The sequence below is a fragment of the Osmia lignaria genome, chromosome 2, assembly GCF_051020975.1.
Source record: "Osmia lignaria lignaria isolate PbOS001 chromosome 2, iyOsmLign1, whole genome shotgun sequence".
In the NCBI taxonomy this organism is placed as follows: domain Eukaryota; kingdom Metazoa; phylum Arthropoda; class Insecta; order Hymenoptera; family Megachilidae; genus Osmia; species Osmia lignaria.
In genome coordinates, this window is record NC_135033.1 from 5,577,858 (window position 1) to 5,605,361 (window position 27,504).

Sequence of the window (27,504 nt, forward strand, 5' to 3'; positions counted from 1 at the left end):
TCAAAACCACTTTCCTGTTTCGTAGAAGAAAAAATTCAGAACAAATTGTAAGTACCTATTGTCCTCGACGACGAGCACGGGGTCAAGGTATCCCGTGGTGCAATTCATTTGTCCAATTGATTCGATGAAACACAGCCCCAGGAAAAACCGGCTTTCCCGAAAGGGTTTATATGGCATTCGCAGGTTGTAAGGCCATTTGCTTATTGGCCTACGTCGGTTCGTACAACCGCCAGGTCTTAAGGATTAAGACCAATTTTCAATATTGACGGGAACCCACTAATTAACCCTTCCGAGAGGAATCCTCGCAATTACTTTACTCGGTGTACCAATGTCTTTTTGACAGCAAATAAAAACTCGGATGACACCTGCCAACAAGTGTAATTCCAAGTGTAACGATCGAAATGCAATTAACGTCTTACGGATTTATTCGTTCTCTTCACGATGCCGAGAAGTGAAAAATATCTGAGAAAGGTGAACGCGAGCTCACCTCGCCTCGAGTCATTTTGACGCTGAAATATAGTAGTATTTAATTTCCTTGGCGGGATACGCTCCGCTTGCTTCCGCGTCCTCTTGCCACGATCCGCGAGCGTTCGTACGCGGAAGCGCGAAGACGCAGCCGGTGCTGAGTGTCTCCGGTAATTAATCGAGCTCGCAAGGCGAGTAAACTCGGTTAATTGGATAGGTAAACGAACGGTCGCGTGATTACGCGTGTACACACTTTTAGATTCCAACGGAAAGGGGTTAAACGTCAACCGAGAAATTTCCACCTCGTTTCATTGCGGTTATTTATAAACGAGCGGTTCGCGTGACTCGCCATCTTTCCGACCGGCTCGATATTTTTCCGCTAATCGCGTACTCGAGCTCGTGTCGTACGAACAGGCTTGACTTTCTATCGGAATCGTTCAACTTTTCCTTTAGACTCGTTCTAGTCATTGACGGCACGTCGTACGACACGGGAAAAGCGCGATAAATCATGATCGACGGGTATTACGATACTTCTACGAAAATGTTATGATCATCGGTAACGAATGGGTCGAGATACGAGCATAGACGCGCTGATTATGAAGACGACTTTATATTGATATTATAATGACATTCTAATTAGTGCCATAATGTATCGATTTTATGCTATGAAATGGTTATTGAAATAAATTATCCTTGATATTAGTGAAACGCGGTGTTGACGTTTCGCGCAGTATGGAGTCAAGACACTTTACATTGTTACATGCCTCAGGATACGTTAAAATAATCTAGAGTTAAAAAATTCTATACGTGATATCTGCGCAAATAAAGTAAAAAATAATAAGTGTCTAACAGGTCTAATTAAGTGTTTCAAAATAGAAATAAAATGTAGATAATTATCGAGATATACTTTAGAGTTCCATATTAGTATTACTAGTCATGTTCAAAAACTACCCTCTCGACTCAAAATCCATCGAGAAATACTGCGAAACGATGGAAAATTGACGACGTATATAGAGAAACTGGTGCCAAATTCCCCCCGACGAGGCGCAAGATCGTCGAGCGTCGACGTCGCGACGCTTCTGTGGCCATCCTCCGAGGATAGGCGTATATGCAAAGGCGGAGTCGCGACATGCGCTCTGCCGCGTATCCCGCCCATGAAAACTGGTCAGATTGGTGAGAGGCCTGGGCAACCGGTGGGTCTCCAATTGGCAGTGGTGCCATCGTCGCCAATGGAACGCTGGTATCCACCAGGGAACGTCCGCCACTGGTGGAGCGTTTGGTTGCAACCGCGCTGCACTGGGCGACCTTCAGTGGGGGTAGAGGGTGTTTCCAGCTAACGAGTCGGCCGAGGACGCACGAGGTTAGCCGAGCGGTCGTTCCAGATGTTGAAGTGCGAGAGAGAGAAGAGAGAAGGTCGTGGTGACGACAGGAGGGGAGTAACTAAGATCGAGAGAGAGGGAAGAAGGGATGGACGGGACAAAGAGAGAGGGCAGGTTCGTAAACGCCGAAATCGGCCGAGTTGCTCCTCGGCGGGAGCCCAGTGCTGACTCTCAGTCCCGCTGTGAACGCAGCAAGGAACACCACGGATGTTTCACCCTCCCTGTTCGGTGCGTTGGAAACGTTGACGCGAGTCGTGCTCGTCATCGTCAGCGTCAGCGTTCAGCGTTAGCGTCATCGTCAAAGTGGCTAAGACATCGAACCGTAGGTGCTTGTCAGCTACACACGCGATAGACAGTCAGAAGGGTGAAACCGGGGGGAAGAAACGTCCTAGGGGACTCCCAGGGTATTGTTTCAAACGCGAACAGACTATCGGATTCGTCGAGTGTTGTCTGAGTTTCGGAGCGCGAACGCGCGTGTAACGATCATTCGGAGCAACGATAGTCGTTCCTCGAACGAAGTGGATCTATCGAGTGTCGCCGATCAAGGAAATCGTACGAACAGATGAACTGTGCAAGGATCGCGAACAACGGAACAGTGAACTCGAGTGTATCAGCATAGACTCAGTGTACTCTTTCCAGTGGATAGCTCAGTGAACGATAATTAGAAAGAAAATTCGAACGAGAGCGAGAAGACAGCTCTCATGTAGCTCCTCAGCGAGACATGAACCCGTCTCAGATCCTCAACTGATAAACATTTAACCGATAACCTCCCGTCGATCACGATGATGAACGCTTTCCTGGACGGCGTGTCCTCGCACCCTCACCACCTGGCCAATCTCGGCATCAAACTGTCGCCGGGCGGTGGTGGAGCCACGGGAGGATCCACGGACACGGGGGCTGGTGTGCAACCCGCGCCGGGCGAAGCTCCGTCACAGCAGCATCATCACTTTCATCCCCAGGGCTATCCGCCTCATCATCCCCATCCGGCTTCCCACATGGCGCCGCACATGGGTCACCATATGAGCCATCACCCCGGTTACGCGGCTCGCGACTTCCTGCTACGCAGAGAGCACGAGTTCAACGCGACCGCGAATCCAACCACCCCCGAAAGCGGTCTAGGACTATTTACTCCGTTGCATCACGACGGCACCGCCGCGACCATGCAACAATTTCCTCATCATCCGAGCCAACATCCCCTCGCGGCCAGTCACTATCCCGGACACTATCCGCAGGACTCGAGGCTGCCCCCTCATCACCAGTACTTGGGCGCACCGCACCTGACCCCTGCGTCGATTCATCATCAACAACACCCGGCCGTCAGTCACCCGAGCCATCATCCTCACGGTGCTTTCTTAAGGTACATGAGGAGCAACGGAAGCGGCGGTGGCGGTACCGCCGGTGTACCCGGCGGTCAACGTCAAGAGATGTCCTGCATGTGGGTAGACCAGGACGCGCCGGGACCCGGAAGGAAGCTGTGCGGCAAACTCTTCAACTCCCTCCACGATATCGTGACGCACCTCACGGTCGAACACGTGGGCGGGCCCGAGTGCACGACGCACGCGTGCTTCTGGCAGGGATGTGCGCGTAACGGCAGGGCCTTCAAGGCCAAGTACAAGCTCGTCAATCACATAAGGGTGCACACCGGCGAGAAACCCTTCCCTTGTCCGTTCCCTGGATGCGGCAAAGTTTTCGCCAGGTCCGAGAACCTCAAGATCCACAAGAGAACGCATACCGGTGAGTAGAAACCTTGTTAATCGCTAGTTTTATGAAACACCCATCGAATTTTAGGGGTGAGATATCCGAACTTGAAATTATTCGTTATCTCGCGATAACTTCTCTCGAACAACTGTGTCACGACCCATCTCGAATTCCCATCTTGAACTCTGTCACCGGTTGATCGAAATCAGCCACGCTCGTTTCCACGAACGACGCGGCTTTAATGTCCAGAGAAATCTGGTCGAAACGTTCTCGAAGTAGTTACGGACCAGAAATTTGGCCATTAAACCAGGAAGACCGATCGTTTGATTCAAGAATGCTCGTCTATACCGTAGGAGAGGGGGCGAACAAAGAAAAGCAATAATCTTCAGCGAAATCGTCCGATTTCCAGCGAGCTAAGGGTTGCTAGAGATGCATAAATAAACGCGGGGTGGGCAGTTACCGTCGCCTTTTTTTCCCCTTTCTCCCTCTTCCCCGCTGTTGGTCCGTGTCCTTTCTGGTTTTGGTCCAGCTCGTTTTATCCACGAAACGCCCCCGGCGCCTCGAGCCGTTTCAATATAATCAACCGGCTGTTTACGATGACAAGAATTTTTCGGGGCGCAATTAAGAAATTACCGGGCCATATATCGTGCCGTTTTATGCCCGCGTCCTCGTGGACAATGTATTTACATGCTTCCACATGAACGAACGAGCCGTCTCATTGGTCGGGTCCCGACGGATAGACGCCAGTCGTCCAACCCAGCCAGATCTCTCGACCCGGTTACTGTTACCGAGATTCCTTTCCGGACAGTCACTACTAATTTCACCTTGTAGTTTTATTGTCCGCCGCGGGGAGAAACGTGGCTCGTTACTTCTTCAATTTCTCTCCCCGTTTCCAACTGTATCGCGCAGAATTTCGCAGCGTTTAGAGTCGTCTGGTAAAACGGTAGGGACGCATAAATTGATTAATGTCTACATCTGTCGCTGGTCCATCGTTGCACGCTTGCACTAGCTTTAGCAACGTAGCAAGGATATTTATTTATTTCTCAGTCTGCTCTGAATAATATTCTTAGCAATTTTTCATCCAGAAAATAATGAAAATTTATGTAATATTTTGGAAGGTTTTGGATCTTCGATTACCGTGTTGTAGCGTAAAATTTCCTCAAAATCATGCTTCACGGGTAGTAATGATCTATGCAATCTCGCCGAGTGAGAATTCAATTAAGAAGCTCGGAAACGCGGTATCATATCCCTGTTGATCGTGTGTTTAAACGCTGCAGCCGGATTCCACGGTACTTCCGGTCCCACGGATGCAACGCGCGCATCATCAAACACCCCTTGTATCAGGGACAACGCATCGCGCGATGAAATTCTGTTTTCCTTTGGAAATAAGAAACGATTCTTTCTTTCCCTCGTTGATTAGACAAACTCTAGTTTCCTTTGCATTAATCACTGATAAAACCTTGTCGCCTTTACAAGTGTTATTAATAAATATATTTATCATTGATTAGTGTATTGAAAGGTAAAGTATCAGGAAATTTCGTTTGATAGCAGAGGCGTCGAGGTAGGCTTCGAAGGGAGAGAAATCAATTAAAATTCATTTAACTGCGTGTCGGTGAACGAGCTAGGCCCTCTTGCAACCCCTTTCGGAATAAATTGGCATTTTCAAAAAACGCTCCACGCACCGCTTCACGCTTTGTCTACGTTCGTTCCCCGTTCACGCGCGTGTACGTTCACGATGCCCCTTTATTGCCTCTCCCCTACAACTCTTTCATCCTTCTACCGCGACGGACAATAGCGATTCGACCGGAATTCTTTGTTTTTATCGCGAATGCTCGGACAAATATTTTGGCTCGCGCGAATTCACCGGTGTTACGTAACAAACTTCCTGGACAAACGCCACGTTTCATCGATCTTTCCGAGTTATTCACATCTGACATATTATAAATACCTGAAATGTTTGTCCAATAAATAAACATGGAAAGCAGAAATTTTCTTAAGAAGAGAATAGAAATAATTAAACTATCACAGACGCAGTCTGCTTCGAACACCGCTAAATCATCGACAATCAACTGCTTGAAACATCCTCGATTTCCCCATCATAAACGGTACAATGATCGTACGGGGGTGCGTTAAAAACCATGAGGGATAAGAAACGTTCCCGTTAATCCGCAGATGCGACCCGGTAGAACGGTGTTAGCCATTAGGCATAAATTGATATGCATTATAAAGAGACGCCCCTCTCCTCTCGATGCGTCGGAGCAAGAAGGATGAGGCTCGGAACAGACAAGGGAGGAGAAGAAGAAAAAAAAGAGAGAATAGCGTTGTAACACATCGGAGACGATCTCGCATGTGCACGGTACGAACGGCGACGATTGGTCGGATCGACAATGGTTTCCCCCTGGCTTGGGTGCCATTGGTCAGGATTTACGGAGGGTTAGAAGAGACGCGTAGAATAAGGGGATGATACGGGATGAGTCGACGACGGACGGGGGTTGTCGTGGAATAAGCGTTAAGTAGGGGCGAGCGTGTCGAGAAGCGGCGAGAAAAAGGGGTCGCGCGAGTAAATGGCTTCCACGATGACGAAACCGAACGATTGAAAACTTTCCTTACCATCGGCTATAAATCAGCCATTGGCAATTGATTAACAAAATTTTGTACAAATAAAAATTTGAAATTTTCAAAAATAAAAGCTCCAGATTCTAAGCGCGAAGTTAGAAGTTTTTGATAGTTGAATTTTAATGTCTTCCGCGGTGAAAACAATTTTCGAGCGATGACAAGACGGAAGAAGAAGAGGAAAGAGTGCGCTGAGATTATCGCAACGACGAGTCGTTGAAATATTTCAGATCGAAAGATCGATCGAACGCGCGCTTCCCGATACGATCGGCAAGTCCGATTCGGAGATGAAACGCGCTCGAAGCGACGGCGAAGCGAGCACTTGAGAATCGATTCTTGCGTTTCAGAGCGACGACGGTGATCGATAATCGAACGCTTTTAACTTTTAACAAAATTAAGTAGCATGATTTCGAAACGATTCGATGTGTACCGAAGGCAGTCTCGATCGTTTCAATCGTGTTTCCTGATTCAACTATGTAAAATGTGGATCTACATCGAACTGTTAGACTCCGAGTTGTTTTCCAGGCGAGAATGATCGTGATTTTATGGTAATTACGATATGAATATTTATGAAGTATTTGAGACCGGGAAATTAATTCAAACGAACGATCAAAAGGAAAATTGAATACAATCTAAGGTTTTACTCTGAATTCTAATGTCACAAGCTAATAAATAAGTTTGAAAAATGTCGAGTATTTTCACTTTTAATATTCATAAAGTGCACTAGGGTACATTCTATAAATAAAATGGGAACCATAATTTATTCAACAGAATTAATAAGAGCAAAATATAGTTACTTAACGAACCAGTCGAATGCTAATTAACTCCTTGAGTAACTATTATTTCGTTGAAACAACTTTTTCACAAGACTATTGGAAGAAAGTGAAAAGAAACTCGATATGAATTGTCACCGCGGGAAACGCCATGGAAAAGCTCGAGGATAAGCCCATGGGTCGATAAGCACGGAGACAGTGGTTCGCGCGCCTGCACCTCGAAAAGCAACCACCAATAAAAAACCACCCTTCAGGTTCCTGTTTATACCGGGGGCCTTTGTCATTCGACCGCCTACACCTTCATCGATCGCCACGACACCGTTCGCTCTCTCATCTTTGACAGAGCGGAACGAGAAACGTGAAACGAGAGCTACAGCATGCCGGAAATGCTTTCTTTAGAGCTGTTGTTTGTTGCGAAAACGCGGATCGATTTCAATTCAATATCAATTGTTGCAAAAAAAATAAAATATATCATTATTCCTACATATATTCTAAGTTATAAATCTTGCAATGATCAACGCGGAAAAGGAATGAAACAGCGGATCGTCGTTCAAACGAAGAATCTGTAAAGAGAAGTTCATCCGGTACGGTAGCCAGGCATTGGTAGTTCGAAGGGTCATTAAAGGAGGATTCATGGTTGAAAATCTACGGTTTGCTGTACCGCGAGGCCCTCGAGGGCCGGCTCGCGTATATTATTTGAAACTGATTTGAAGCTGCTACAAGAGTGGGCAGAGCGGAGCTCGTAGCCGCTGGCACTCTTTCAGAACATCGTAACCGTTCCAAGTCTTTGCCATTCCCGACCATATGGTCAGCTCGGCGAATTACACACCTTCAACCTGTCGATGATCTCGTTCGCGGTTTCAACTTCACGACTCTATTTCTCTGTGTGCAACTTCTTTAAAGTGTATGAATTCAATGGAGCCCAAATATTTTACACTTTAGGTAAATATTTCTGTACATACTACTTTTTCCATGTATAAAATTTGAGTAGGTAATTAGTTATAAACGACACCTTTATTATAATTTAACACTTACCTTAAGCTTCCTTTCATATAATCCCAATGATTTCAGTGTGCAACATCGCGATGATGGCTTGATTACTCTCCAGACGATCGTGTTAGTCGATATAGTTGGATCAGCTGATATCCATCGGAAAGAACTCGCTCCACTTTAATCATCCTGCGAAAGTAAAAGCAAAAGAATCAAGATCACGTTCCACTTGGCATTAATGAACTCGATCCTTCGTGCCGATCGAACACGGAAGCGAGTATTGATATGATTAACCCTTTGCACTCGGAGGTATTCTTGCTACAGAGAAGAGCTTTTCAAGCTTCCAAATTTAATTGATACGTCGCGATTGACCCAGCCCTATCGTTCGAAAGCTCGCGTCAAATTTAATGGACAAGCGACGGCCGAACAACGCGACGATCTTAAACGACGACACTCGCGGAATCTACGTCGCGTTGTTTCCTAATTTTCCATACACCGCCACGATTGATTGGCTTCCATGAAAACACAGAACTGGTTAATTAACCGCACCCTTTCCGCTGCTCAGTCAGCTGAAAAAATAACGAGGCCACGCGCTATCCTCCCTATACAATTATCGATTGATCCACCCATAGAAAATTTCTTCTCCGATGTTTCACGCTACCAGCATCTTTCAGGTATTAACTATAAAAAAACGTAGGAAATGCTGGATTTGTATTTTTAACTCGTACCAGGGCAATGTGTCAAGGGAACAAATAACGATCCCTTGGGATTTTCACGCTTCAAATATCTTTTACTTTAATATTTTAAGTGATCTTATTTTTGATCGTAGCTTTCATTAAGCTCGCTCTAATAACGCTCGCCAAACGCTTAAACGTTGCGGTAGTTGTGGATGGGTGAACAATGAAAAGACTAATAACGTCGATGGGCGCGCATCGTTTTCCATCGAATTACCCCTGACCGTTTCCGGTTACCACGGAATCCCGAGGCTGGTAGCCGCGTGTCGCGTTAGTTTACAATTAGCGACGCGCGCTTTCGAAGGCTTCTCGTCAAGCTGTAACGTTAATGAGAAACCTGTTTGTCACGTTCACCGTTCCACCAGACGTTCATTCAGCTCCCCGGTCTTTATTCTTCGGCCATCAACGTTTTCTTTCGCTTTCAAAATTATCACCGTCGATGCTTTTCTGCTCTTACGAGTCGCTACCAGTTGTAAATATTCCACAACGCGTTGGTCGTTAATTAAATTCCCTTTTGAATCCACTTAAACTTGTCTACTTATGATCCTTACAAATACGTGAATTTTAATATAATTAATTTCAGATACAATGTTTATTTTATCGCAATTTTTAGAGATGCTGGTAAATTCAAATCAGTTACTTCTTGTCGAAACACCCTTCGGATTTGAAAGCGCGAAACCCCATATGAAAGTCCAACTGTCGTAACAGTAAACGTTAGCAATCAATCTTTCGAGAGAATGAAAAGGAAGCAAACCCTTTGAAATCCATTTAAACCCCGGAACGAGTGTCGACAGATTTTCGAGCAGAAGCTAGTCTGGCTAGGAAAATATTTGTAACCGATCGCTCGTCTGGATCGTTATTTTTAATTGAGGTCGAGTGGGATATTTTTTCGGCACGCGTGCGAAAAAGCAAATTCCTCGCTTTCTTAAACAGTCGTGGAAAAATATCGGAATCGGCCGATGGTCGAACAGACTTCCACGAGAATGGTGGATCCTTTTCGCAAATAGAATAACACACGGTCACTCAGCAGCGTTTACTAGTATTTTCGGCATTCGTTCGATCGTAATCCGCTCTTTTGCCAGCCCGAACGATAAAGAAGAAAAAGTTCATCTCCGAACGAGAAGGGAAGTTGGAGTTATTTTCTTGTCGAACGGCCCATCGGACGGAGGATAACCAGAAATGTTTGATTTCTTTTTCCCACTCCTCTTGGTTCCTCGATCTCTGTTGTTTCCACGCTGCACCTACGCATTTACGTCAGCCAACCGAGAAAACTCGCGTGATAACGGATTACGCTTTGCCCTCGCGGCCCGATTTAATCCACTTTCCGGGGAAATTGTAACCGAGCCTGGCCGTGTGGTCGACCGATAAAATAACACTCAGTTTCCGGCATGAGTCTCTTTTCCAGAAACGAACAGACACGTAATTGTTACGGTATATCCAAAGAGAAGTGGAATTATACTTTGAAATAATAATAAAAGAAAAATGGAAAATTTTCAACTCAAAGGGTTAAAATCATTGGAGATTCAGCTAGAATTTTTCTTTAGAATGTGCCATGTTTTATTTGCTTTTTTCAATAATTTTTCATAAAAGGGCAGTTCACATTTTGGAACAATTAAGCTCATCTTCGTTTCTGTATAATTACTCCAATAGTCAAAGGGAAATCGTGTCAAATGAAAATCAATCTCAACCACGAAATAACAAAGCAATAGTTAGTATCCGAGGAAAGAGTTTCTCAGGAGAGGTTGACTGGCCTCTCTTCAGGAGGAGGGAACAATGAGAGGAGCGGGTAACCGAAGACGGGGTAAATCATTCGTTGGGTGGATGGTTGCCACCGGTGGTACGGTAGCCCGTTGGAATAATGCGTATGGCCGGGCGCTAAAGACGACCGCGGCACAATGACGATCATCGAGAAAATATCGAGTGTCCGTAACACTATACTTTTGTGCCGTTTAAATGGCCACGGAGCACCGGGAGTCGCTCGGGGACAACTCGGTAACCGTGTGTTCCACTTGCCTTCGGTAAAGGAAGGAGAGGACGAAGCATGCGGAACGCGCGCTTCTTTCGCGGGTTCCTCAATAGCCCGGGACACCAGATATCCGGATGATCATCGCGTTCCTGTTCGCGCGACAACTCTCAAACTATCGCTCGCCTAGGGGTGAGAAAGAATAGGCGTATCGTTTACGACACCGAGGGAACACGAGAAACGCATCCGTGGTTTTTGGGAATTTTTTTCGACTCTCCGCTGCTGCCTCGAAGCCCCCGAAATCGGAGTCTCGTTTTGTGCCCTGAGTTTAGAACGGGACTTGATATAGCGTTCAGAACGTGGGTGCATTTGAGACTTAGACAAATTTTATGCTAGCCATTTGAAATAATATTTCAGACTCTGGCAGTTTCGTGATTATCAGAATACTAATTAAGGAAACACCTATTATCATAAATGTTGTCAACGATCAAGGAAGAGAAACATGTATTTATATACAATGTTTCCATATGGTATCTCTGTCTATGAATCATCATTCTTCGTCATACACAAAGGTTTCAGTATAGATCCGATTCTTTGAGTGAAATTTGTACTGCTGATATGGAAACCTCGATGAGATGAAAGATGCTTTATACGAAGCCCGGGCAGATGTCCGATGAAATAAAATAAACGGCTTCGATGTTTGTAAAATAATTCAAAGTCTAGTTAACGTAGATAATACATAGTGGAGGACATGTTATAAATAGACCTCACACGATTAATTGGTTATCTAGTTAATTACACGAACCTTGACGCGTGCATGTATTTCCAACTCTACTTTCTTGTAACTATCGACCATATAACAAGTGTTACAACAGCATCGATGATATCGAACTAGTTAATTCAATTCAGACGTACCGCGATAAATCTGATATTCTGTTACATCGTCGAATAACATCCATCGATTAAAAGTGTCTATTCATCAAGATCGACGCCCTCGTGTTACTTATCATCGGAGTCAAAGGTGAACGCGAACTGTGTCAGAACGTTTTCCCACAGTTCCTTACCGTCAAACTTCGTCCGGAGATGCGCGCAAGTAAAAGAATACGACAACGAAGAAGAAGAAGAAGAAGAAGAAAGGGTCGAGCGGTTGTCTCCGTGGTCTGGTAGGAAAGGTCGAAAAAGGGGGAGAAATAAATGGAAAAAAAAAGAAAATGAAGAAGAACAGAAAAATACAAAATAGAGGGAGAAAAAAAGAAGGAAGGAGGAGAAGAGCGGAGAAAACAAAACGGAATTGCGGCCTAGCTGCGGTGGATGATTTAGGGGGCGAGGGTCGCGGGTCGAGACCGGGCTCTGGAATGCTGGACCCTCTCTTCTCTCCTCTCCTTTTCCATCCTCCAACTCCCTTCGATTTCGCCTCTCGCTCCCTTATTTCCCTCTTTCCCTCCGCGTGCAATCGGACGAGGATAAAATGATAAGCGACGAGGATAACGGATAGAACATTTACATAGGTCGTTAGTGCGTGCACACGCAGAGACGATCTCGCGTCTACTAACCTCTCGACGATCGTTCGTTCGGCACACTTGACGATCGTGAGACCCCGTGTTTACCTCGTGTGTATTGTGTTCGATCGAGTAATCGGCTCGTTCGAAATCGATGCCAATATCAACACCATCGGTATAGAACTCTTGGAAATATCAATTTCAAACTTTCACCGGCAAATTCCGCAAACTATATCGAACGCCTACGCGTTATCGCGATCGATACTCGAACGAGTATCCACGAGAACAGAAATAGTTTCTTAAGGGCTCGAAGCGGCTAGAATACTGGGAATACCGAGCTGAGGCACGCGGAGAATGTCACATATCTAGTCCGTAAAGAACACGCTTATCTAGATCGCGGAACGGCTGCGAGTTATTACCAGGGGCTGAATCAATTATGTAAGTAGTCGACACCGGGAGAATAATTTGTCCTCCAAGGAATTACGAGTTCGATTAATTACGCGAAAAGATCTTTGCAACCTCCTCGGGCTTATGTAATCTTTTTAATCGAAGAAACATTCCCTCTGTCTCGTGGGACCCTCGAGGACTGACCTGAAGGGTCTCCCTCAAAAACCGTAGGAATATTATACTGGTCCCGTTCCAAGTCGAGGTCAGATCGTATTATAATTTTGTAACCCGATGCCAAGTGCGCCCTCGAACCGAAAAATCATCAGAACCGGTGATGGCACCTTATAATTTTCGAAACTCTGATACGGTCGAGGGTTAATAGATTGCATAACTTCTGGGTCGTTCGTGGCCCGGATTCCTCTAATTTGGATCGTGCGAGGCTTCCGGGTGTAAGCTGCGCACCCTTTTCAAAAGGATTTCTACGAGGAACCTAATGACCCTGTATTAATTAAGAAACTTTGCTTTCTTTTTATCTCGGTTAATAAAATATTTATTGATATTAAAGGTTGCGCAAGTTTGTATAGAAATCTCGTACGCGGAAACGTGGGACGGTGATCGATCTCGGAAAAATGTTCAACTGATTCCGCGATGGAAGCGGTTTCCACGGTGGAAACCGCGGTAGATAACGATCGAGCGAGTTTGTACACGTGTTAAAATCGCGGCGCGTGTTAGCAGTGCGCCCGATTACGTGAATTTATTGCCTGTTGCGGTGCAGCCGGTAGAATGGGTTGTTAGCAAAGCGCAAGGATCACTCGGTGCCACGTATAGATGCCGTAGATTGCGTATTGTTCGCGGCTAATTAGGATGCGCTGCGCGGCAACAGAACGCGCAGGTGAAACGCGAAACACACGTTCAGATCCGTGATCCGACCAGCATCGTCCGTGAAATTCACGGGGGGAAGCGTGAAAGAAACTAGAAAGCTTTTACACCGCTAATTTCGTCCTACGAGAATGAAACGAGATTCGAATCGTTCTCTTTACAAAGTCCTATAGAAATGAAGCTTAACGTTTGTACTTGCCAATTCGATAAAATGGTAATTAAGTTAACGACTACAGATTAATGTTTACACTTGCAAAACGATGACACTATCCCCGTGACTCTTTGTTCGAGCATTCTTGCAATTCTTGCTCTCGGTGCAGCCGTCGAACGACAACGATCTGACATGGACATCGAAACGTGAGGCATTAATCTCCAGGAGGCAAGAGGGCAAAAACGTTTCGAGAGAACATTCAGCGTCGAATAACGAAAATTCTCGATAAATAAAATTCCAGCGTGAAACGATGCCCGAGCACGCCAACGGAGTATCAAGGATAAAAAGCGAATGGAAAGTCCGTTGTCGAGATTGAGGTGAAGCTTCCGCGTGCGAGCTTTCTTTGATCGAGGGAAAACAGTTATAACAGATTAGGTCTAATGTAATAGAATTATTTGGTAGAACGCGCAGCCTCTTCCTATCGATTTCTTGTCGCCTCGAATCAACAACCGTGACGAATACACTGGGTATCAGAAAAACTACGTCGAGGTATTTCTATAACCATTTGTCAATCATTTAGAACAGTGATGAGCAACTTTCTTTTTTGCAACGAGTCGAAATTGTATTGGAATAAAAAGAGGAATTTATATAAAAGAAAAGGCCACGAATGGCACAGAAATTTTGTACAAATTCATTTCTACGTTGAACATATTGAATATATAAAAGAATTTCATAAGAAGAAAACAGTCTCGAATTCCTATGTCACGGTTTATTACCAAAAGTCTAGCTGTGATATCATCGGAAAAAGGGAAGGATAGAATAGACGGAAAGAATCCAAGGAACGAACCAAATCGAGATACTACATAAACGGATTCTCATTTACGAGCAGCGTACGGGATTCTTCCCGAATAATTAGGTAACAATCAATTAAGCCGGTCTCGGAAGACAAGGCTGAACGAGCCGTGGAGAAATCGAACACGCCTCTTTCCGCTGGCGGAGACCTGGGACGCGTCTCGTTCCCGTGAAAAAGATGAAAAGTGGGCGAAAAGGGACGCGGCGAGGAACGAGTCGAATCGAATCGAATCGAATCGAATCGAATCGAGAAAGAGCGGACTTGGCTCGTGTCCGCGTTATATTTACGAACGGTCTCAGCCTCTAATGGTTCCGATGCGCTCGGACGCGCGCGTACCTGTCCGATGCGTGTGCACGCGTGCACGGGCCTATCCTTCACGCGGTTGCTCGCGTGTTCCTCGCGATCGTTCCCGTGTAGGTGTGCGGTTCGCGCTCGTATGCGAGGCTGGTCCTATCAGAAGCGGACGTAGGAGGGTGGCGAGGGCCAGGCCACGCACGGCCTGCACACGGGCGTGAATTATGCCTCGCGCGAGATGTCAAATTGCTCGCCATATCGTAAAATATACAACTCCTCGCTCTGTGGGAAACATTATGTTCTCTCCCACTACGCCGACGATCCCCATCGGTCCGATCTTTCCCTCTTCGTTCACCGATTGGACCCCTCGCCCTCTCCGTACGACGACCCTTCCGTGTCTCTCACCCTTAGCGAGGTCGAGGCACGAGCTACGCGATTCGTTGAACAAACGCCGCCTGAGATTGCGTTCGCAACTTGCGACTTGGTTACTGGTTACATTTCTAGGGGGGTTGAAAGGTTGAATCTGGAATTGGGTGCTGGACAAGCGATGGAAGATTATTTTATGATCAATCATTTGTTATTATTAACTCACCACAATGAGATCAATTTCACGATCTCTTCTAGTGAGTCGTTTCTATATCGTGTAATTGACACTTCAATCAGTGTTTGTCAATTTAATTACTACTCCATTACATGTTTCTTATTACGATCGAACGTTTCTATAGAGGCTTGAAATTCTCAGCGCTGATTGTACGTCTACGTCTTAATTAAAAAACGAATAACTCGAAACAATCGATCAACGATGCAAGAGTGTCGAACAATAGCCGGTTAATGACTGTACGATAATACAGCTGCAGGCTGCAACGCTTTGGAACGCGATCTGATTTAGCAATCTTTCCACCACGCCCTGTGTCTAATCGCTAGAGCAGCCTCGGCTCTGTTCATTAATAAACCTAAAACTGGCCCACACAGCTCGTTCCAGTACCGGGCCAGAGTGCCACGTCAACGTTCGAAACGTTCCGAACGTTCGTCCCGCAAACGAAACGGACATACATGTAGCTTCAGACAAACAGAAGGGATAAAGGGGGCTACACAAACGTAGACGAAACTCGCCGTCGACGATGTGTCGGCGCGAAAAAACGTCGAATCATCGACAGTCAATAAATACCGATCGATCTTGCGCCAGCATCTATTAATGACTAAACGTCGGCTAACCAAATTAACCATGACTAAAGTGCGTTTAATTCGGCGTTCCACGATCGATGCCATTGTTTCTGATAGCGGAACATTTTAGAAAATCTTTCCCTCGGTTAATCCCTGCCGTTCGTAAATCAACGACTCCTGCTTGACACTACGAAAGATACTTGCCGCAAAAGGGAAGAGACGAATCGAAAGTTTTCCAAAGAGATTCGACCTCGAGTGGCAACTTTTTCGCGCGTGTTCTTGCTTCATGGTCACGGGGAGAAGGATCTTTCTCGAGGTCGACGGAAAATAACTGTTTTCGAAGTTCATGGAAAAACAATATTCGCGTTTTTGATGTTAAAGTAATTTTTCTGCTCTTCGTATACTGTGAATTATAGGAGAGCAACGCGGACAGAAGGACGCAGAAAGAAATCGGTGATAGAAAAGTTACAAGTACAAAGCGACACGAGGGGTGGCTAAAGCGATGGCTGTCGAGGGTTAAGAGCGACAGAAGTGGACCTAAGTAGCCGTGTACGCGTACAGCGGCACTCGAAACACAATTCGTTCCGGTTCTCAAAACCTGAAATGCTAATCTGCCGACGTTTTCTTTTCACCAGAATTCCTCCCTCTCTCTGTTCAGACTCGGTGAAAAGTTTCTCGATCGGTGTGCAAGCTTTTCGCCGGCTCGAATCGAGAACGGGAAAATTCTTTTTTCGGAAAAACTCTTCGATCCTCGACAATAGAGGTTCTAACAAGCGTTCTGTCTTCGTCTGTGCCGGTGCTACCTAATCGTCTCCCTTTATTTCCTTGCTTGGCCGCTGGCTCTGCTGGCGTTTAGCACCGGTGCACAAAGATGCAACAAAGCGGGCAAAGTTCAGCGGCTCGCCAGCCCTCTTTCGTTTCCCTTTAAAGGGAGAGGAAGGAGAAACGAGCCTCGAGCAAATCTGTTTGCTGTTTTCTTCGTGGCCCGTGCAAAAGTTGACGAGACTTTCAGTGGCTCTCTGTTGAATAGGGGGATAAGGGCGCGCACCTACTTTGCTCCTCGATGCGTACCGTCGAGAGCCCTCGAGCGTGTTGCTCGTTGTTTGCGTACCTGCGTGTCGAGGGCTACACGCTTCTTCGATATTGGCGTTCGAGCCGCTTGCTAACCGTTTACCATCGGATCTACGGTCAGATGAATCCATCCGACACAGAGGAACCAAGGTCTGGATTACCATACGGGAACGTTCGACTTTCAGGCTACAGGATGTACCATAATACGTAGACCTGATCTTAAATCGCATAGATAATTAACAAATTTCAAGCACCGCGAATTTAATCAATTAATTTCCAATCAAATACCTACGAGTTATGGTATAAATGATATATAAGATACCCCGAAGAAAAATCATCAGAAATCAGAGGGAATCGACGAGCAGCCAATCGAAAGGATGCCCCTCGGTGTCTGTTTCAAGGTATCGCTCTACCGTGAACAAGAGCCTACCCTTCCAGCGAAGATATTCAATTATGGTAGATCGGTGCAAAGATACGCGACGCCGTGACAACTATATACGCGCGGGTCAGTGTCCAAAAAAATGCCACCTTCCACGAATAAATAACGCGCGGTTTGCATACCAGGGGGAGGAGCCTCCCTTCTAACCCAGGGCCGTACGGTAGTAGCGAGGAAAATACTTTGTCCAGAAATAAGGAACCACCTTCTTCCTGCATCGCGATCCATCGTTCACCAGTCGTTCCACCCTCTTCCTACCTGAAAATTCCTATCCAAGTATCAATTTCCGTGTGATCGAGTTTCTGGCAAGGTTGCACGAACGCTGAAATCCGAAAATTCGTCTGTTTTCACGCGAGTGAATCAACGTGTGGTCCTAGGCGTGCACCACCGACCCTGGTAACTCTAGATGGGCAGCGGCATACCGTGGCCCATGGCGCCCCTATCTTTTATGCCGGCAGTTTCTGAAAATCTCCCAGTTTGATCTGACTCCCAGCTAGAGAGACAAACACTGGGCTACGAACGGAGGGAACAGGATAGAAGGAGATGGCCGGTTGGGAAGGAAAGATTAGTTGCCAGCGACAGCAGCAACCGCAGCGGCAGCAACACGTGTGCTACGTGGCCGGAGTTTACATAAACACGTATAAACGTCGTGTAAACCGGCGCGAGAGAAAGAGAGGGAATTCCTTCGAGCGTGTGAGAGAGCAACGGTAGCATCCCGACTCAGATAACGGGCAAGGATATACGACTCTAAACTGCACCTACGTGCAGGACACTGGGCTACCGAATTTTTCAGAAATCAAGATTCCTTGGCGATTTTTCGGAACAGGACCACCGAGACCCTGGGAACCGGATTCGTCGGATATCGTAGAAAATAGTAGAGAATTTTGAGAACGACAATGAAGAATTTCAAATAGACAAAATAATAGGCTTTACGGTGCCTGGCAAAGGGCGAAGAATCAAGGATGGAACATCCTTGGCTCGGAAACGCTTCCGCCGTTGTGAATCGGCAAACGAGGAAGGAAAGTCGAGGGCCCGAGGGGGAAAAAGCACGAGGCGGGTGAAAAAAAAGAACCGCAAATCCGTGGGTAAACGTAACTACCGGTTGATGCGCCGATCATTCCGCCATGTTGGCTTTGAAAGGGAGAGCGCCATCGGCAGATGTTTCTTTTCGGTGGTAATTCGAGTGTTTGCCCGTTCTCTCCTATTCTCTTTCACCGCGCACACCGATTCCATAGTATCGTATTTTCGAGACACGAAACACCTCGTCATGATACATTGCACCAGGAAAACTCTGCTAGACAATCGAAACACCAGCCTTAGATCTTGTCGGGATAAGGTGAAAGATGATTTTCGCGAAACGGAGTCGAAGGCAAGATTCTTTGTTGCCCGATTCGATTTCCAATCGCATTTCCCATCGTCTTTATTAGATCAATTTGAAAAATTGCAAATGGTGGCACGAGTTGAAAAACAAAGAGAACGCGAAGGTTCGTCGGATGCAAATGCGGCGTAAAGCCGGTCTGGTGAAACATTAAGAGTCGTGACGCAATGAATCGCGCGTACCAGACACTTCCATTTTCGGGTTGGGGGATGATGATTATCCGTTCACGATCTGGCCGGTCGACTGGCCGATTCTAATTCCAGTCGAAAGGTTCTCGTGCAGCTTTCATTAAATCGCGACGTTCACGTTTCGATCCCGCTTTTATCCCGCCACGGAAAGCTCATCGATCATAAGCGCGCCGGTGCTCGCGCGATCGTCCGATCTACACTCTCTTTCCCTCTCTCTATCTCTGCTTCGATCTCGACTTTTGCCACGAGGACAAAAATCAGCGTCGTTGCAGCCGGAAGGTAGAAGAAAGCGACCGAGCAAGGAAGAAAAAGAAGAAGAAGAAGAAGACGAAGGACGTAGAGGTCGCTGCAATCAATTTACAAAACGCGTTACCTCCCCGTGTCTTATCTAGATCCAATATCTCACCGGTCCTAATCCGTGGCAAGATCGATCTCTCGTCGACTTTTCGGATCTTATCGACGCCAAGAATCGGAGACGAGTAACCGGCACGAGGATGATTTCTCGGTTTTCACTAATGCCGAACGTATAACAAGAAAATTATCCACACGAGAACGTTTCGATAATAGAGGGGTCGTGGCGGAGGTTGAAGAGAGAGGTTGGTCAGGTTTTCAATGAGCACGGAGGGGTGGTTTTCTGCTACGCTTCGCAACAATGTACGATGGTCTAGGACCTGGTGTCCTCGTCAGGCATAATGGTCGCGAAAAATCATCCATTATCCTTCGATGGAAGAAGAGAGGATAGCTTGAAAACGGAACAATGGTGTACGCCCATATATCACTCCGGAGATTTTCCGAAAACTGCAGTTCAATGAGTCTCCTACTAAGAAGCATTCAAGGAAAGATGGAATTCTAGATTGCCTTTATACACCGGCCTTCTTCAAGGTGCGAACCTTGCCGACGAAAGCCTCTGTGCTCGAGACCTAGCCAAGACGGAAGTGTATCGGTCATAAATCTTCCAGGGCTCTGTATTATACGCGGTGAACGACGAAACTGAACCGATGATACTGTTTTCTTATTGTTAGAAAATGATTTTTTGAAGAAAAATTAATTTTTAATTGAAATTTTTCGAAACAAAGGTTTCTTTATTTTCTTATCGTTATTTTTCTGATTCATTCGTCGCCGTATTAATTATCGAGAAGGTATGATCTAGATTAAGGTGAATCGTGAATCTCAATACACGTAGGAAATGCACACGCGTCTCTGTGTTCGATCCCAGGCCGTAGCCAAAACGATTATAATAACTATTTTATCCGACGCGGATCTGGGCCATTGTGCCTCCCCATTCTGAAAGTCATAACACCGTGCCTACACTGCCCTTCGGGAACTGCTCTTTCGGGAGGCTCCCTTTTTGCCTGCACCACTCTACTCTATAACCCGCTGCACCATGAATCTCGAGTTTGTGTGTACGTGTTTGCGTCCCTTTATCCGTGTGCGTTCAAGTTTCTCTTCCTTCCACTACAATGAGCTTCGAATGCTTTCTCTGTAACCATGTGTCTACGTTTGATAACTTTGTATCAATTTAGTAGGCAGACCGATTATGGAGTAAACGATGAATATAATTCTCAAATTATTTCTGTTAAAAATTTTGTACCAAAGGGTTAATCCCATTTAGTAATAAATAAATAAATAAATAATAATCGAAATGTTATCTATTAGTTATTGAATTATTAATTGAACCTAAACGTTCGAAGAAATCGAAACTTCTCATCTAATTATTTACGACGATAAACATTTGCGACGGTCCCTGTACGAAGTGTGAGAAGACGAGTCTTTACCCCGTCGCAGCCGTCGCACAATGAGGATTTACGTAGAAATGTTCGAGCATGCCCGTACACTTCCATGCGAGCATCCAGTCCTCTCCCTTCGAAGAAGAATCCTGTCGCTTACACAGGTAAAGGTAGACAAGCATCCACGGTATATCGCGCGTGTATCCCCGAAGACTCTTCCCATTGGACGAGACACGCACACGCGTGTACGAGCGAGCACACGACCAACGGGGGCAATATTTCACGGCATATTGTTGCCATCTGCACACGCAACCCTGCGCTCACGACAGAATGCACGACGTAGGAGAGACGCGAGCTTTTATTTATCTGCTATTTATTTGCCAACGTGCTCGCTACCGAAGCCGTCCCGGCGGGCTCGCAGCCCTGCCGGGGACAGATTTGAAAAGTTATTAATCGTCCCGTTTTTGGAAGGACCGCGAGAGAGCAACAACACTCCGGTTAGAACGTTTCCATCTCTGTCCTTTTGTACCAGCCATGGGATAACCAGGCGTCGCGTTCTGTCGTTCCGTTGCCACCTCGACGGAACCCTCGTTTCGATTGGTTACAGAGGGGTTCCTCGAGGAGGTGCGAATCGGTAGGTGGAGACCCGAACGATTCAACTTGAATCGAATGGAATCAGACGATCAGTCCTCGCGACACGTGCAACATCTGAATCAAAGATTCTTCAGTTGGTCCAACAAACACGCAGATTGTTGCTTTTTAATTTATAAAATCACTGTGATTTGTCGATCTAAATTATTGCGATGGTTATGTTGAAAATATTTAAATAATCTGTTGATGTTTTGATCGTCTCGTCGATTAATTGTATTTTATTATACGTTGGCAAGACAACCGAAACAGCAACACGTTTGAAATGTGAAAAGTCATAGCAAGCAAGTAGAAATTGATTCAAAGATGACAAATGGTGGCGGTTTAAATTAGACCAAAGTTTCGCGCGAACCGTCCGGTCTAATCTCTCGAAGGTGTTATAAATGAAACTTTCTCGATACGGTCGGTGATTGCGGTACGCCGAGCACGAGTGTCTGTGGCAAATCGCAAATGAAACAGTGAAATCGCGACGGTGGTGGCGAGCCGAGAGGGAAGTTGAAGCATAGTCATGTGAAACGTCAGATAAGGCGGCGACACCAGCCGTGCGCGTACCCGCTATCTTTCCAGCTTCATAAATATTTAAGACGGCTCCTTATGACGGTGCTGCCATAAGTACCCGCACTCCACGTCCGAGCGATTTAAATATAATCTGTGTCGCGGTGATACGTCACTGGTACATGGCAATGTTATCGCGCTTTTCACACGTGAGATGAATAACGACGCCGGCCGACGCGACGCGGTGCGCGAAAACTTACCACGCTTCTTTGCCGTTTCCTAGTCGAGCCGCTGTCGACTTTCCACGCGATACCACCTATCGCGTTTATTACCCCGACCAACCCTTCTCTGCATGGAAAAATACGCTTTACTAACGAGCTTTTAAATTGCAAATGATTTAGAAAGAAAAAAAAAAGAAAAAGAAAAAGAGGAAGAAAACGTAGAGTCACCCTAGCTTTCGCGTAACAATGGATGGATTTGTATTGTGGAATAAAATGTTGGATATAAAAAGAAATAAAGAGATCGGATAAAAAAAAAGAATACGTGGTTCCTGGTTTTTACATTTTACTAAAGGGAATCTCAGATTGAAACATTTTCCCTTTTCCCTATTTCGTACAGCGTCTGAACGACGCACGAGGGAGGACGAAGTTGGCCACCATTTTCCCCATAAAAAATCCGCCAAGTTTGCGCTTCCTGTTCGCGCGTCTCCACGCTTCTCTCGGATAGAGCGGCAGGAGGAAGTCCCGGAAAAGGGAGTCCATGGGCGAGGGGTAGGAGAGCTGGTGTGAGCCGACGGTAAAATATATTCCAGTCAACTTCCGGTGGAAATAAATAAGAGAGTCACGCCACACGGTCTTCGTTGCGCCCCGACGACGGCGGCCATTCGTGTGCAGGGGAGCTTATCTCTCGATATCGCTCTGCTTCTCGCCCCAGGCCGAAGAGGAGCCGGAGAATGTTCCACCGTTGCTCATCAAGATATCCGCGAAATCATGATGAAACGCTTCGCGATACGACGTAATCGCTTTCGACCCGCTACCATACACCGCCATTGCCCGCGAGCTTTTCCTCTTTGCCCTGAAGAAAATACTTTTCCTCTTCTTTTCGCGCAACCCCAACGCCATTCCTCGGATAATACTTCGTTTCGCGTGATATTTTATACAGGAACAGGTGTAAATAATTGTATTGCAACGTAGGTACTTGCGTTTTCGAAAAGAAGATCTGCGTGCAGTAATAACGATCAACCGATGAACGATCGTTTCTGGTGGCTACGAACCGGCTTTCAATTATCGCCTCCCGACACGCGCGAACAGAGTTCACAGGCTCAATTACAAAGTCATTAATTCCCGTCTTCTTTTTCCAGGAGAGAAACCGTTCAAGTGCGAATACTCCGGCTGCGAGAGGCGGTTCGCGAACAGCAGCGATCGCAAGAAGCACAGTCACGTCCACACGTCCGACAAGCCTTACAATTGTCGAGTTTCCGGCTGCGACAAGTCCTACACCCATCCTAGCTCGTTGCGCAAGCATATGAAGGTACGTGTGCAATCTATGACATTTCGACCGCGATTTGCTCCGACATCGGTACAGTTATATGTCTACGTTTTCATCTTTCATTTCTCCTAGCAATTTACAATAGAAATGTAGGGATACTTTTGTCTAATTTGAAAAAATCCCTTAAACTAATAAAGAACCCATCGAGTGACTTTATTTTTGGAAATAAGAGTTTCTTAGCTTTTCAAATCTCCTTTTGCTCTATTATCCACAAAATTAACATACTCCAGTGCTACCGACTTAAATGTTAAGAACTGAAATTCATTACTCTAGTGTCAGCCTATTTATACCTAGAAACTCGACTCTCTTTCGTCCGAATTTACATAACGAACCAGTAAATTGCCTTGTTCCTCGCGTTTTCTCGCGATCGCGGATCGTTGCATACGATTGTTGGAATAAAACCGAGAACGTATCAAGGTGTATCGTTTCACGCTAGGCAAACGTTAGTGGACACGAGGCGAGGCAAAAAGAAAACGTCTATGAAAAGAGAGGCTGCCGTCTATCCGGGCGCAAAGTTCATGCACGAACGGCCACGGAATCTTAATAGGAAATTATCTGTGGCACAGAAAAATAGAGAGACGGGAAGGGAGTTAGAACCGTCGAAAAGGCAACTGCCGAGATACGTGCGCGATAGGTTCGTCGGATAGGAACGAGAGCCTTTCGTTTCTCCACGCTTTTCGCCGGCCGTGATTCGCGGAAGGCAGTCGTCGAGATTTGCTCACTGAATTATGAACGAAGAAGGACTGGGTGCTAGAGAAAGAGCGAGAGAACGAAAGAGAAGGAAAAGGGGAAACTTTCGAGCCTTCATCTCCCGTCTCCCTGATCCCGGTTTCTTCGGTTCACCCAAATTCTTTTTGCTCACGATTCTCGTTGATCTTCGAAGCGATAAGTTACGACGACCAAATACATCTAGCCGCGTTTCTGTCCCTGGGTCATCTTCGTTTCAAGCTTGCAAATATACTATACCATTATCACTTTTGTTCAAACTAGACTCTGGTAAGGGTGTACCGAAGATGCGCTACCCTTACGACTTGTTTAACCGTTTCTACCCCTCGGGAGGGGGACAGGCATATAAGCAGCAGGCTTAGTAAATTTCCCGCAAGTATCTAACGTTAGGCTCCGCCTCTTGTTCCAGGTGCACGGCATGACCCTGGGCGAGGGCAAGATAGGAGGGGGCTACGAGAGCGAGGGTGAAGAGAGCAGCAGCAGCGGGGGTAGCTTGTCCGTGACCGGGCACACCGAGTCTCCTCAGCCGCCTCCGGTTGTCCCGACAACCACCACGACCAACCCACCGTCGAGTCATCCTTCGACCAGAGGCCCAGAATTGACGGAATGGTACGTCTGTCAGCCGCCAACCGTTGGTCCTCAGCACAGTCCTCTGCCAGGACCTCCGCCACCCCATCACCTTGGCCCGCACCATTTCAACCCGCTGATGCATCACCAAGCGACTGCCTACTAGTTCATGTCTCGAATCGAGCAAACGGCTAACCTTTCGGCAGATCGATCTTACTTCGACGTAAAAGTGTTTCACGTTCGAACTTGCGCTGGATGAACGTGGACAATTCGACGATAACTCCGGACGAAGAAATGGGTCGAAGGAACGTTCCGAGGAATTGAGAGACATTGGTGATTTTTCAAGATTTGTGACAGTGCCTCGTTTCATTGGATAACGGTGAAATGATACGTGGAATTCTTGATTCTACTTGGATGAAATCTTGGACGACTCTCGAGCTATCAGTCGGACGAATCTTCTAGTTTACCATCGACGAAGGTACAGTACCCCGGAACTTCATTATGGGCACCCAATGTTTTATACAAATTTCAATTTTCTTCTCTCTTCTGTGATCTTGATTATTAATCGTGATTTCAATCCTTGGGGTATATTCGAAGCGCAGACTTGTTAGGCTTTACGAATGCTTTGAATAAGAATATTTTGTAATTTCTCGATATTTTCTTGAGAAAAAGGGGTGTCCATGATAGAGGGATGGGATATTGTATAATCGCGACCAAAGTTTCGAACGAACTCAACTATCGTTAGTATTTATTTTCTCTGGATTCGCGATGGTGATTGTTGTTAAGTCCATAAAGGGAAGAGCTGTATCTAATGTTTAGCAAGCGACTTCTACGATAGATGTAAAATAAATAACGATAGTTCGGTCTATCGCGAACCAAAAAGAAAGTTACCTCTATCCGAGCGGCGAGGTGCGAGGACTGTAAATACTATTAACGTAAATCAACGTGGACGCTGAAGAATATAGGCGAAGATCTGACGCGTGGTCGGGCACGAAAAATCGTGTCCCGACGATTTGTTTCGTAGCGTTACGAATGAAAACGAAGCAAACAATTCATCGGATCCGGATTCACGTGACTCTCGCCGAGTTCGTGCCTCTCGGATTATCAATTCTCTAAGCGAGACAACGCTTCTACGAGTCCTGGCTTGTAATCGTTCCTTCGAAGCACGACCAATCGTTAGTGTTTCTCGTGAACCCGAGTCTAATTGAGCTAAATAAAAAAAAAAAGACGAAGAGAAAAAACAAGAAAGTAGCGTAGGCGTGCTTGAAAATAAACAATGTAACGAGAATAAAAGGCGTCGATTGTAAATAATTTCGTTATAAGTTAGTCGTCGAACGAGAAGCGAAGAAGAGTAAGCGGAGACAGCGAGACGAGGTGTGTTACATGTTGTAAAATATGTACTAGGATTTTTATTATGTGTGATATCCTGTAAATATAAAGAGCTAAGCCGCAACTAAGCGATTCTAACATTATTTGTAATAATTATTATTTTTCGTTGTGTATATGCTTAGGTTGGCGGAGGAGAGAGCGCTCTCGATCATCGACCATACCTGTATCATATTATATTTGTTTTGCAAAGATCTAAAATATATTGATGATGCGATATATTAGAAGATTGTTTGTAAATAATTCATTTCTATTATCCCTACATTTGTTAAAAAAAAAAAGAATATTTCAGAGAAAGGTGAGAACCTTTGACATAATTAGCAAGGATCCTTATAGAAATTCATGAGGATAAATTTTCAAATGCTTTAAAATCCTCGCAATTTTCTTTTTCTTCTCACAGAGAAATTCATAAATATGCGATTGTAGAGTCATATAATTGATTATTGAAAAGTCGCCCGAACGATGACAATGCTACACGGGAAGGACCCACCTGGACCCAAGACGACCTTTTTCGTATCGCGGAGGCGGTGGATACTTTATACTTGTATTGTAACGAAATTTATGAACGATCGAGATAATAAAATGGTCGGAGGAATCCGCTTGGCTCGCAAGTTTCGGGTGAATATCGACCGACTAAGCATCCACCTTGATCTCCGTTCCGAGATTACGTCGTATCAATAAATAATAACTTTAACGCGAAGAAATTAACGTTCCTTCTACCGCGTTGCCTATACCTGCTGCCTTTACCGGAGAATTTTTACTGCTCGAACCTTGCGACGCGAGATCATTTCCGAGCTCGCGAATAAATTAGTCAATTAATCCGAGTTAACTAGCAAATGTGATCAGAATAAAAAGTACGAAATCGATGGAAATCGTTAGCCCAAATATTTGATCGTTTAATTACTTCAATGTTTAATTAATCGTCGCGAATAAAGAAGAAGAATTCGAAAAACGTAAGGAACACACGTACGATCGCGAAGGCTCCGAGATTCCTAGGCAAGATTATAAAAACAGTTTCCCCGCGGGATTATAAATATCGCAGGGAGGGTCCTTATTAAGAACTGGCCCCCGACGCGACGTTCGAACGCGGAACGCACCGTTGCGGCGCGGCGCGGCGCGTATTGACCGGGTCGAAAAATAAAAAAATACTAAAAAATCGAGCAAGAAAGAGAAGGAGTAGCTCGTATACGCGTGTGTGTATTCATAGAGGATAGCGTGTTCGACTTGGCATGGCGCCACGATGCGTCTAGGCACCTACACCAGACGAAGAGGTAAGAGAGTTAAAGGTGGAGGAGATAGGATCGGGATATCGTGGAGGATGCCCGGGCCATTTTATTGCTCGATAAGCAGATGAATTCGTCAGATAATTTCTGGCCCGGATGCAGATGATTTTATTAGCTGAACACACCGAGCTGAAGGGAATTTTTCGGGCTGGAGAACGATTGAGATGACACGACCCATGGACGAGATCTCGTCGGATAAAGGAACGCGT

At 45.8% G+C, this 27,504-nt stretch overlaps 1 protein-coding gene and 1 long non-coding RNA gene across 2 annotated transcripts in view; one reads left to right on the forward strand and one right to left on the reverse strand.

The window, feature by feature from the left end:
- The window catches only part of LOC117605858 (uncharacterized), a 145,081-nt gene that overhangs the window by 82,873 nt on the left and 34,704 nt on the right, over positions 1-27,504 (reverse strand). Inside the window, exon 2 of the long non-coding RNA XR_004581799.2 lies at positions 7,964-8,107. This is a non-coding gene — a long non-coding RNA (uncharacterized LOC117605858). The remainder of the gene's footprint in view (positions 1-7,963; positions 8,108-27,504) is intronic.
- Positions 1,969-26,222, forward strand: LOC117605857 (uncharacterized). The gene is made up of 3 exons (XM_034327632.2): positions 1,969-3,578; positions 23,146-23,315; positions 24,469-26,222. Exons 1-3 carry the CDS (start codon positions 2,627-2,629, stop codon positions 24,790-24,792), a joined length of 1,446 nt encoding a protein of 481 aa, XP_034183523.1. The 5' UTR covers positions 1,969-2,626; the 3' UTR covers positions 24,793-26,222.